General features: G+C 42.2%; 2 protein-coding genes across 3 annotated transcripts in view; one reads left to right on the top strand and one right to left on the bottom strand.

Annotated features, from left to right (window-relative positions):
- Positions 1-2,997, top strand: part of COL9A3 (collagen type IX alpha 3 chain) — a 67,703-nt gene extending 64,706 nt beyond the window's left edge. For both annotated transcript variants that reach the window (XM_083744327.1, XM_083744326.1), the window contains exons 32-33: positions 300-377; positions 896-2,997. In XM_083744327.1, the coding sequence (XP_083600453.1) occupies positions 300-377; positions 896-1,071 (254 nt within the window). In that variant the 3' untranslated portion in view covers positions 1,072-2,997. The remainder of the gene's footprint in view (positions 1-299; positions 378-895) is intronic.
- TCFL5 (transcription factor like 5) lies at positions 2,181-12,677 on the bottom strand. Its single transcript, XM_083744438.1, has 6 exons — positions 11,192-12,677; positions 8,514-8,706; positions 6,989-7,145; positions 4,789-5,026; positions 3,897-4,038; positions 2,181-3,262 (listed from the first exon to the last, which is right to left on the bottom strand). Exons 1-6 carry the CDS (start codon positions 11,920-11,922, stop codon positions 3,140-3,142), a joined length of 1,584 nt encoding a protein of 527 aa, XP_083600564.1. The 5' UTR covers positions 11,923-12,677; the 3' UTR covers positions 2,181-3,139.
- Positions 12,678-13,340: the final 663 nt, after the last annotated feature.

Genomic DNA, 13,340 nt, shown 5'->3' with positions numbered 1-13,340 from the left:
GGAGAGGCTCATGGAATCTCTCGGGCCACTGTCATCTTCTCCTACGCTGCCCTCAGATTCTTCCCCTTCGCTCTCCATTTCCTCTCTTCCCTGTGCCTCTGCTCCTGAGCCCCTGACAAAAGCGCTTAAATTTTTTTGTTGATTAAGCAGTGTATAAAACTTGCCTGATAAATAATATAGCAGACAAGTGCATCAGTAGTGAGAAACTTCTAGCCCAGTATTTCCCAAACTTGGATCTCCATATGTTGTTGGACCATTACTCAACTGAAGTCGTTTATGCTTTTGTTACGACACTGTAGGTGACCATGGCGAGAGGGGAGACAAAGGTGCCATGGGGAAAGGTGTTGACGGACCAGATGGGGATCAAGGACCTCAAGGTAAGCTGACCGGGTGCTGATATAACTGTGTACTCCCCACTTCCCTGAGCCGTGAGAAGTTAGCAAGGGAAGCACATCTTAGGTTTGATTTCCCTTAGAGGAGAGAATACTGATTTGCCTCTGAATGTATCTTTTTAAAACACTAAAAACAGCAGCCAGGGGCCGATGACTCTGCTCAACATTGTTGTATATAGGGATGGTTCTTTTTAAAAACTGTCTCCCACCTTCTGCTGCTATTTGCAATGGGAGGCGGGGACTGCCCATTGGTGTCAATGAGAGCTCCCTTCCTGATGCAAACAGCAGCTTTTGGGGGGGAGTTTTCACATGGACTGCAATGTAGGAAGGTTTCTATTTATTTTATAATAAATCTATCTTCTGTCATGGAACTCAGGGTGGCATACATGTGGTTTTCAGGAAGTTACCCATCTAAGCAAGGGCTATTTTTTGCAACCAATAATTTTATCCAGGGGAAAGTGCAGAATATCATGCCGAACCTTTATCTCTTTCCCCCTGAAAAGGTCCGCCGGGTGTCCCAGGGACTAGTAAAGATGGCCGGGATGGCTCTCCTGGTGAACCTGGGTTGCCAGGGGATCCTGGAAGACCAGGTGCAATTGGAGTCCAAGGAACTCCAGGAGTCTGTGATACATCTGCCTGCATGGGAGCTGTTGCTGGAGGAAAATCCAAAAAGTCATAAAACTGCATTTAATGGAAGTCAGAAAAAGGGTACGGAGTATTTAAGCAAATTGTTCATACGTGAAGAGGAAACCACCCTTTGAAAAATTTGGAGGGGCAGTTCTCCTGTAAGAATGAATGAAATGGAGACTTTTAGTTCAATGAAACAGGAAATCATCAGATGGAAATTTGTACTATATCCCCTACAATTGTTCCCCAATTTTCACTACATTGTTGTTTGCTCCTTGCCCCACTGAAGAGAGACTTCCCCACTTATTTTGATGTAAGAGGCGTTTCCCCCAGCACCACCACAAATCAACTGGACTGTGTTTTATGCAATTTTTAGGATGGCTCGAACCTACACCAGTTTAAGTTAATGGTAAACTCTGTTCCAACCTTATTATGTGTGAGCGCTGAGGCCAGGGCTGCAGAGGGCTTACCCTGGTCAGATAAACGAGAGGCACAATTATCTAGCCAGGGCTATGCACACACAGCCTCATCACTTGAGACCAGGAACAACTCCATCCAGCTAAGTAGGCATGCTTCGTTGGACAGTGTCAAGTAAATATAGAAGTAGTGGGCTAAATAAACATTATTCAGATAGAACTATTGACAACCCTGATTGTTCATACGATGGACACAATTCAAAGAGCCCCTCTATATGTGCACACCAGAGTTTTCCTAAGGCTGATCTCTATACTGTGTCAGAAGTCTCTTCTGAAGATCCTCCCAGTTTTCAAGGGTGGTTTGTCCCAGCAGCACAGGGAACAGTCTCTGCAAAAGGGGAACCACAAATGCATTGCGGTACACAGAGCTTGCCAAATGGCCTTATCTCTTAGATATGTACCACAAGTAAAAATTTTCCAATGAATTCTGTATGAGGTAGAATGTATATCTCTCTTACATTGGGTTAATTTCAAACATTTCCATATTATATTTAGTAATGACATTTTACATTACAGATGAACACTGCCCAAAATTAGTATATGCATTATTGTAATTTTTTTTAAGAAAAAAAAATCACTTTTTTTGTAACATTGTGTTTGCCTGTTTTATAATAGGCTTGTTTTGTTAATACTTTTATTTTCCCCCTTGCTGATTGGAAATAAAGGTGCTACACAAATGTGAATATCCGTGATTTAAACAGTATTTATTTTGGGATGAGTTCTGTAGAAGAAATACTTACTGGCATCATCTGTTTGATAGATAAATGAAGCCACTTTCAATTCAATAAATATACTATTTCTCAAATGCTTCAGCTTTCCTAACACATACTGCTAATACTAGTCTTTTTTAAAAAAGAAAATATTATGTGCACTTAAAAATCATGTACTGTTTACAAAATACCACTTTTGCACTGAAATCATGCAATTATCTGGATTTTTTTTCCCATATGGAAGCCCAATTGAAATAAATCAGATTTGCACCAGAGCACACAGCTGTATTTCTCCTGTTCATTTCAGTGGGTATTTGTGCAGCAGATAATTCCTTTACTGTATCCTGCACTAAAAATCGTTGGAGAATGCAAAACATATTTTAAATAGTAGTGTATTTATAACACACTGTCAAAAAGCTTTTTCTATATACTTTAGTTTCACAGGTATGAACATTTTGAAATGGAAGGTAAATCTCAGTTACTATATACAAGTTACTATATTTTATATAATTTATAAACTAGTTACATTTCTTCTTCTTCCAAACTAGTTGTTACGACATTCTAATAATTATCTATATCAGTACAAGTGTGTACAAGGTTGAAAAGAACAAGCTGCTGTTTGCCAAGTATAATATAATTCAGATGTGTCAAACAAACAAACAAAAATATAGAAAATGGGTTACTAGCTTGTACTGCTGTTTTCTACTTCCCTCTGGTGCAACACTTTTCTTAGGGCAGCACTAATAAATAAATGTTGTTGGTGTCTTGCTTTTCTTCTTTGTTTGGAATAAAGTGTGTCATTTCTTTAACGCTTATGTATTTTTCAAAGTACATTAAGTCACATGAGAAGTTCAGCAGGTGAATTTCAATTAGAAGTTCATACAAATCCTTGCATGTTCACCCTTTACACCAGTTTTTGACTATAGAGAGCCAACTATTTTATCTCCATAGGTGTGCCATTCTGAGTAATCTCCTGTGTCGAGCACGTTGCTAGTGAATCGGATCTTGTTAACTTTAGTCTTCTGCCTGTTTTACCACAGAACACTGTCTCAAATTCCTAAAAACCAAACACAGAGAATAATTACCATATGGACTTGTGAAAGAGCAAACCTTGGGAAAAGTGTGGGCACACAGCTATCCCTAAAGGAGAAAAGTTACTAAGCAACTTTTAGCTTATCCTAGCAAACTTTTGAAGGTATTTAAAAAACAAAACACGGAGAGTTGCAGCACAGGAGCTGCCATTTATTTTATTTCAGAGTGGAGCAGCTCCAGAAATAAAAAGCTGCCCTTCCATTATTGTCAGCACAATAGCTGGTGTCCAGATGGAGCTATTTAACCTGGGGGGAGACAACTGAAGTGAAAATACTAGGTGGGTATTGCTTGCAATATAGTAGTTCCAAAATGTTGAGAGCATGTCCTAATAATATTTAATAATAGGTAGATAAGGTTTAGATTTCTATACAACAATCTTGTGATGTATGACAGTATTATTTTTATCCTCATTTTTCAAATGAACGGGTAGTTAAAGGCTGAGGCTGAGATTGTATCCTGCTTAAGATCATAGGCCACTGAAGATGTGTGTTCTTGTATCCACTGAAGTAAATGGTCAAGCTACCTATCATAATTCCACGAGGCATTTGGTTATTGCTTTAATGCATTTTGTTGTGCGCATTTATGTGAAACTTACTGACCTTTTTCAGAGAATCCCCATGTCGTTCCTGAATATATTTTAGAAATGCTGTTGTCCATTGTAAAGTTGTCGCCTTGTCAGTATCCGAAGTGCAAAATGGAACCAGAAGATTAAGTTCATCGCAACAAATCCTGATTCTGCGCCTAGAATTGCATACAACATGGAGAGTTCTAGTAGTGCTTGAAACGGTAACATAAAACATTTATTAATTAGGTGCAGCAACTTAGAAGCCAATTATTTGATGAAGATAGTGGCAAAGCATCAGTCACACATGTTATAATAAGTTTCCCGGGCTTACAAAATGCTCATTATTCCTCCCTGTAATGCTGAATCAAAGACCACAAGTGACATGAGGATCCTTAAAATCAATCCTACGTTTTCTGGTTATAGGACGCGAGCCTGTAAGGTTTGTATTAAAATTTTGCAAATATTTATAAAGTTGACTGTGATTGAAGCCACATAAGAACATAAATAAAATAAAGCCTCCTAGATCAGGCCCATCTAGTCCAGCATCTGTTCTCTCTGTGGCCAACCAGATGCCTGAGAGAAACCCGTAAGTACGAACTGAGTGCAACAGCAACACCTTTCCTGCAGCTTCCAGCAACTGGTATTCAGAGGCATACTGCCTCAGACAGTAGAAATAACAGCTAATATCTTAATTTAGTTACTTTCCTCCTCCCTTTCCATACTCCACCCACTCCTTTTGTACAGTATCTGGAGTATGAGCCACTATTTAATATATGTTCTATTGTACACTGGCAGAAAGGCAGTATATCAATGTCATGTAAATCAACACCAAATTAACATTAAAACAAATTCATTCGTATAGACCTGATAACTTAAGAACCAAACACAAAAGGGTGTTCTTTTCAGAGGCCACCACTAGCAATTACCTTCTGTCTCTTTCCATCCGGTTATGTCTCTCCCGACGCTGAGAGGTACCACCTTGAGTTCCACTTTGTGTGCTCTGGGTTGGTTGTGTTGCTTGCCAAGTGCTATGAGCTGGGCCAGCGTTTTGGGTATCACACACATTCTGAATATCACCAAGCGGTTTGCGCTGCACACTGGTGTCCAAGGGATGTATTCGACTACGACTTCTTTTGTTTATTGTTTGCTTACATATAGCATCTCCTTTGCAAAACAAGAGGAAAAAAGAAATGTGTTGCCATTTTTCTTTTCTTTACCTCTCTCGCCCTGACCTGGCCACTGTGATCCATGCAACGGCCACCTCCAGACTTGATTATTGTAACTCACTCTACGTGGGGCTGCCCTTGAGACTGACCCAGAAACTCCAGTGGGTGCAGAATGCCATGGCGAGACTCCTTACGGGGTCCTCGCCACGGGATCACATTCACCCGGTGCTAAACCAGTTGCACTGGCTCCCGGTGGAGTACAGGATCAGGTTTAAGGTGCTGGTTTTAACCTTTAAAGCCCTATTTAGCCTAGGACCCTCATACCTACGGGACCGCCTCTCCTGGTATGTCCCATGGAGGACCTTACGGTCTTTAAATAAAAACATCTTGGTGATTCCGGGCCACAGGGAGGTTAGGCTGGCCTCAACCAGAGCCAGGACTTTTTCGGCTGTGGCCCCAATCTAGTGGAATGCTCTGTCACAAGAGACTAGGGCCCTGCGGGACTTGACATCTTTCCACAGGGCCTGCAAGACAGAGCTGTTCCACTTGGCCAAGGCACAGTCTGACCCCCTCCTTTGGTAATCCTCACAGAACTCTAGCCCAATGGTTGCCATTAATTTGGTTTTGAATTGATTTTAGAATGAATTGATTTCAGAACGCATTTCAATTAATTGATTGTGATTTTATGTAAACTGTGTTACTTTTATTGTTGTTAGCCGCTCTAAGCCCGGCTTCAGCTGGGGAGGGCAGGATATAAATAAATTATTATTATTATTACCATAAGTAAATTGTATGGTTGAACTGAAATTTCACCTTGTATCAAGCTCAGCTTTGGTTTCCTGCTTCTAAGGCTGTCCACCACTAAAATAATTGTGGTGGATCAATAATTAGTTGCTTTTCACATGTAAATAATGCTTAAATAATATTGCATCTTAGCAAAGTCATCAGTACAGCTATTGAAGAAAATATGAGAGACCTTGCAATTAAATAAATAAACAAACGCTGTCTGTCGTCGTCGGTCCCTATTTTACTACCACACTAGAACCAAAGTAACCTTAAAGATAAACAAGTGGGCATTTTATCTCTTAGCACTCCTGCTAATTAAAATTTACCCCACTGTTTAAATTAATCCCTATGATTAGTAAACTAAGACCTTAATTAATGGCTATACTTGCTTAACATGGCAGTGGAAACGTTTCTATATAATGCAGCACAGCAAGTGCCATGAGAAGGTACATACATAGGTTGGCCCCAGGCTCTCTGCTTCAGAGCCTCAAAGGTCTAGAACCTGGAGCCATCACACCTGGATCTCAGAAAAGGCAGGAAAAGGCTGCCCAAGGATTTGTTTGCCAGTTTCTCTCTGGAGCTCTGTGTTACTTCCTCCAGTTCTGTTACTTCATCCAAGGGCACGCATAGCACTAAAAACCCCATTTCACCCAACCTCAAAACCACCCCATGCAAAAGATAATTGTCACATGGGCTTCCTTCTAGCTTCCAAGACAGCTTAAAAGGGTAAGGTAAAGGGACCCCTGACCATTAGGTCCAGTCGTGACCGACTCTGGGGTTGCGGCGCTCATTTTGCTTTACTGGCCGAGGGAGCCGGCGTACAGCTTCCGGGTCATGTGGCCAGCATGACTAAGCCGCTTCTGGCGAACCAGAGCAGTGCATGGAAACGCCATTTACCTTCCCACCAGAGCGGTACCTATTTATCTACTTGCACTTTGATGTGCTTTCAGACTGCTAGGTTGGCAGGAGCAGGGACCGAGCAATAGGAGCTCACCCCGTTGTGGGGATTCGAACTGCCAACCTTCTGATTGGCAAGGCATATTATCAAACAGAAGCATGATACTTTGATTACTCTTCTCTGAAAAAAAGCTAACTTAAGAAATCAGAATAAATTACTTGAACAAATCAGAATGAATTACTTGACAACAAACTTAGTCAAAATTCAGCAGTTTACCTCCTAATTTAATCCAAACATGTTCAGGCAGCGCCTTATTTCTAGGACCAACAGTCTGTTTTGTAGCCTCAATTTCCTGCTGGTAACAAATAGAAAAAGCTCGAGGTAACCCAAGATCTTGATGTTTGGCTGTTTCCAGAACAGAGGCTCCAGAGCTCTAAAAGAAAATGTATATATCAGTATTAAATGAAGCCAACTGTAAATCATGTTGGCCATCCTCCCCTTTGAACAATACAGGCATTGTAGTCCTAAAGCTGCATTGGTGCTGCTCCTGCTATGCCTCTCCTTCCACCATCCAGTGACTCCACATACTCAGAAAAGTCTCATGTAGGACAGCCCAAGAACTGCCTATTCCAATCTTGAGGTTGGATTTGCTGCTAGTCATGGAATGGTTAATTGTAATGAAATGGTTAATTTTAATGAAATTCTAACCCACTTACCTGGGAGTAAGCACCACTGAATTAAATAGATCTTACTTCTGAGTAGGCATGGTTAGGATTGCCCTTTTAGTGATGAAGTCATTAATTTTAACTACAATTGGCCCTTTCATTTACTGGGGGCAGAATTCTACTACATTGTCCTCTCTGTGCAAGGTGACAGTCTTCCCTCTCCTCTCCCAAGCACACCCCATGCTTTCTCTAAAACTGCTCTGGAAGGTTGGGGGAACACCTAAAACAGATTTAGGGGTTCATAGGGTGAGGGGGGAAATTCCATTGCACTAGAAGTAAATCTGATCAGACCCTGGACCACACTCCTTATAGTTATAATGTGGCTCTAGATATTGGATGATGCTCATATTTTTGTTATATTAGCTCTAGGCTAGGCATTGCAATAATTTTTGAAATTTATAAAGCCCTGTTCAATGAATAAAGTGCTTTACAATTTGTATCTCATTGCTAATACAACCTGGCATGTAGACTTTAGCTCTGTCTCTCATCCTAATATAAATACCATTTATGATTCTTAGGCTATTACCACTGCCAACTTCACAAAGTATTACAGTAAGGTATGGGTTTTAAAAAACCAGCAAAGAAATAGTTCATTTGAATAGCTTTCAGTCTAGAAAGGTTGATGTAAGATGCAAATTTCCAATTTTGGGAAGAGAGGGTTGTTCCAAATACTGACAAATCAAAGTGAAAAAGAGCAATGGGAGTTATAAAAAAATAAGATTACAACTCAAGATAAGTGTCACGATTATAAGAAGAACTTTACAGTAGAAGCTAAAGAATGAAGACAGAAAAGTTGAAATGAATTCAAGAACAGATAAGAAGCCATTTTTTTCTGCTCAAGAAAAACAAGTCTAAAGTCTACTTGGACTAATGGTTCTTCATATCATGGCCAATGCTAATTAATTTATTTCACCAAATAACATGAAACAAGTGTCAGATAACTTGACAATTCAAAACTCAGATTGACAATTCTCTTGTTTACTGCATTCTCTTCAGAAGTTTTACTATGACTAATATAAACCTTTGAAACCAAACGGCTGCAATTTAAATAATAATAATAATTCAAAAATACCAACCTGTGTTTGTGAAGAGTTTGCATTTCCAGTTACAGGAGAAGCAACATTTGGGTTAAACAGTGGGCATGTAAACTGTAATGCAGTAGTCGTAGTAGCAGCAGTCTTATTTTTCACTAATGTGGTACATTTATTCTGTTGCTGGTGGAGAGGAACACCCATCACTTCTGAAGGATGGCGAATTAGAGTTACTAAACTATAAAAGGAGTGAATAAACAAAGGCACTTATTTGAAATGACTGGATTAGAATAGCCATTTTGCTGCATAATCTTCCACATCAGTTAGACAACCCAGAATAGGTTCAGAACTCTAATATAACCCATCTCAAACATATATTTTAATATATAAACTAATGATTCAGGCATGGGGAACCTACAGCCTTTCTGATGTACATGGACTACAAATCCCATCATCCCTGACCACTGGTCATGCTGGTTGGGGCTAATGGGAGTTGGAGATGAGCAAAGACAGAAAAAAGCCTGTATTCTAAACAGCAGGATTCTATCTTGCTTTTTACAGCAGCGGCGGCAGCATTCTTCATTCTCTGCATTCCTCCGTTCAAGCTGCAACCTTGGAGGATGAAAAGGGGAGGATGGGAAAAGACTTTATGAGCCACCCACACACTTCTTTGCACCTCTGATGTGCAAAGCGCTTTGTAATCCTCTCCCCTTCTCCTCTGCACCCATGATGTTAGAGGTACAACAGGGAAAGAGGGTAGGATTGCAAAGGGCTTTCATAGCCTCCAAGCACAGCTGCATTCCATCTCCCATGTCAAAGGTGGAAAGCATCTGTGAGGGGCAGCTTCCAGGAGCAATGCTGGGAGAAGCAGTTTCCACTGGATGGAAACCATGTGCCCGTCCTAGAGCAAAGAGCTCTCCTAAGATCTTCCCCTTTCCGCCTCATGCTGCTGGCACAGCCAGGTGGGATGATGAGTTGGCCTGGCAGGCAAAGGAAGGAGGCCAGAAGTAGCAGCAGGTCAGGCTGAAGATCTGCTGCTGCTTTATCCAGGCCAACTCTTCATTTTAATTGGTGGCAACAGCAGCAGACTAGCTGACCTTACCATGCTTCTAATCAGCCATAGCAGAAGCAGAAGATCCCCAAGTTGGAGTGGCACCAGCTAGCATGGGGCTCTGGATCATGGGAGCAAGGATCCCACAGCTGGCAAGTGGAGGAGCCAGCAGAGCAGGGGAGCTTCTGGGGAACTGCTCTAGCCTGTTCTGATTGTCCCTCTGAAGCTTGCCTGGGCCACCCATCCACCACCTTTTTCACACTATAGTTCACAGCACCACCTGTCTGTGGCCAGATGAACTGCAGTGATGAAACGTTTGCATTTTTATTATATGTAAAGAAAGGACACATCATACACCTGGACTGCCTGCAGCTCCCTGTTGTGTAGCAAACCAAGCTTTGCTGGCACATGGTGTGGAGTGGCCCGTGGGTACATGGACAGGAAGTCTGGGTTGGTTGTTTCGTACTGACTTGCAATGCTGTGATATATGGTTGCAAACGCTGGTGGGATTGCAACTATAAGCTCAGCATTATGGGCTTACTTCATGGGCACTCAGAATTTTAGGGTTATTATAAAAAGAAAAGTGTAGTATAGATCCACCAGCCAAGGCTTGACTTTAACCATGTTCATCAAATGATGCCAGTCACAAATAAATCAAAAAAGCAAGTTGCTGGAAAAGTTGCACACCAGTTTTTAGAGTGCAAGTATGCTGATGGATCCATCCACAGGTGGATAATGTAATGACACTGAAATCTTAAAATCTACAGTTTGATATAGAATTGCTATGGAATCAAAGAATTGGAGCAGGCCTTGTAGACCACCTGGTCTAGCGTGGCAACTTATGCATTGCCAAAAGGACAAAATACACCACCACAATAGAGGAGAACAGATTTGCCCATAAGCTGCATGTTTTAATTTATATGTAAAAATGCAAATTTAGAAATAATTATCACAATTTCAATACAAATGCAATCTTTATATGAAAATCTCACAAAACTATGATTAGGTGTCTTGTGTGCCTGCTTAGTCTGTTTCCAGCTGCTACTGATGCAGAACTTCAAGACCTCTGCTCTCCTTTCTAATGGTTATTTATAATTAAACACATTTCAACCAGGAGCTCTTCATACAGAAGACTGCCCTCGGTATACACTCTGGTATAATCCTCTACTTGATACAGGAGATCCAGAGCTAGAGCTTCCTCAAAAGTAAAAGTAATTGGCATTTTGCCACAGCTTGCACTCTAGTGGTCTTTGTATAGCAGCAAAACTGAAAGTGCAGGAGACAAAAAATCATGTAGATCCAAAGAACATGAGGAACACCCCAAAAGCTTACATATACGCCATAGTGTGGCTCAGTTTACATGCTAGTTTTTCTAACATCAGGTTAGAAAATATATATAGTTATGATATAGTTAAGGAATATTGGAGACAGGTCTAAAATCACTTACAGTACTACCAATTACTCTTGCCTATCCACCCCTTTATATATATGTATCAAATGGTGAATCCACACAATTTTAATTGATAGAAATCAGAACTTACAGATTATTCCTTATTAATAAATGCAAAGCATCTTGGGTATGCACCCTAGTATTTCTAATGTTCGATTGACAGAGGCCACAGTTAATATAAATGATTAAGCTGAGATTAAAGGAAATAAAAATGTAACACACTTGTTAATGGCTACTCCAGTTTCCTGGGTTTCTTGACATCTGGGAAGTTCAGCCTGGATACTGTTGAATCTGTCTTCCAATCGAACACGGACTGCAGATTTGGCTCTGGATTCAATAATTGGTGCTGAATTTTCCACAGGGAAATTTTCTTTATTTAGCCCGCCCAAGTTTTCACTATGTTTGGCTTTAACTGAACTCTGCCCAGTCATCTCCACAGAGCTACTATTAGGAGTTTTCTCAGCTTGGTTTGGAGGGATGCTAGACTCACTGAGCAACATCATTCTTAGCTCCTGGAAGTCAATGTGCCCTAGACACTGATTAGGACCCATGAAATTGCTGTCAGAGGCTAAACCAGACTGACAGATAATGGGATAAAGCGGCTGGTTTCCAGAACTGTTTGATGAAAAGCCACTTAGGCTGTTACTAGATGATGACAGGTATTGTGATTGATTTGCAGGATTGTTAGTGGAGAAGGAACTTGAATTCAGCCTATTTTCTGCTTCATTTTCATTTGCTTGTGCCTCCATATGGGAATAGAGTATGTGCTGAAGTTGTGTGTATTCTATTTCTGTCATTTCCACCAGGCTGAGATCCGTGGTGGTGAAGCTCAGGTTTTGCTCACCAAAAGAGGAATCTGCTGGGCCTTCAGCAGCAGAAGCAGTAGAAGCTGGATCTGTAACCACAGCCCGAGGGTTGGAAGTTTCGGACACCTTGGAGGTTGAGTCTGACATGATACTGGCAAATACCAATGTCTCAGTCTTCAGAAAGCTGAATGTACAGGGAGTAAACACCACCAGCTTGGTGCAGCAAAACTTTGCAAATAATAGGTGCAATCAGGAGCTAGTGCTTTTAAAGATGTGCTGATTAGCCTGCACAAAACAGTTGTTGCATTGCCTTAGGCTTCCATTACTTCCTCGGGACATTAACTTTCCCAATTCTTGACAGTGCTATCACCAGCTAAAAAACATCGATGGCATCCAAAGCAGATGCCTGGCTCAATGTTTTTTTTTAAATTGAAACATTACGTTCTCCAAAAAGTACCTGAAGTTAAAAGCTGCCAAATAAAATATCCAATCCTCCCTTGGGATGTGTGTGTGTGGATGGGTTTGGGGGATGGAAAGGGGGTCCTAGTCTTTTTATAAAAGAGAAGCACAGGGTACTTCAAAACCCGGAGCCAAAAAGGGAAAGCACAAAATAATTGCACACCACCCTTTAAAAATGCATAATATAATATTTTAAAAAACAGAGGGTGTCTTCAGCCCCACATTCTTGGGCATTCAAACTTCTCCAGGGGAAAGAGGGACTGAGCCCCTTCTAAATGAGACCCCCCCTCTTCTCCAGTGGTAGGTGAAGCATGCAATCAAAGCTCCTTTCTGGGGGGGGATGCGAATTGGGGAGGAAACCTGACCAGCTCCAGGCAGGTAACCAATGGCGTCAGCCCCCCTACCTGCCCACCTCTGAGGGCAGGCCCAAACCAGGTAACCAAGCACCCCCTTGGCAACCGACGGGAGGGCGGCCCCGCCCACCACCCGCCTCTCAGCCCTCGCGCCGCCTCCAAACGGCCCCTGGGCTCCCCGAGGGGGGCCGAAGCCCCGCCTCCCCAAACTACCCCTCCAACGGCCAAAACCGCGGAGGGGAGGGGCGTTGGGAAGCCCCGCCCGCGCCTCGTTGGAGGGCGAGGGAGCAACGGCCGCGCCAGCTCCCTCAGCCAGTGCCTTTGGGGATGGGGGGGTTTCAACTGTCGCCCGCCATGTCTTCCACCTCACGGTCTCTACTCTCCACCACCCCAAACAACAAAACACAAAAATCCCTCCACGTTACTCCCTGCCATAGGAAGCGAATTACCCCTCACAAACTTGCATGTAATGGACGGGGGTTTTTTTTGGGGGGGGGGGTTAAACCCCTCAACAAAAGTCACCCCCGCCGCCGTCGTTATAAAGCTTCCTCCACACACGATATGGCGCCTCACGGGCCGCAGGTTCTTCGCCTGCGAAGAATGAATAGGGAGGCGGCATTCGCCTCATTCCCTCAGTGTTTCGTTTCCTTAAGCGGCTGCTCCCCGCAGTGGGAGGTACTTACTCCCTATGTGTGGAGGCTACCAGTCGCGGTCATTACTTTCGTTATTTGTGGGGCTTGGAGGCCAAACGTG

Source organism: Podarcis gaigeae, assembly GCF_964106915.1.
Source record: "Podarcis gaigeae genome assembly, chromosome: 6".
NCBI lineage: Eukaryota > Metazoa > Chordata > Lepidosauria > Squamata > Lacertidae > Podarcis > Podarcis gaigeae.
This window is presented reverse-complemented; position numbering and strand designations above follow the sequence as displayed.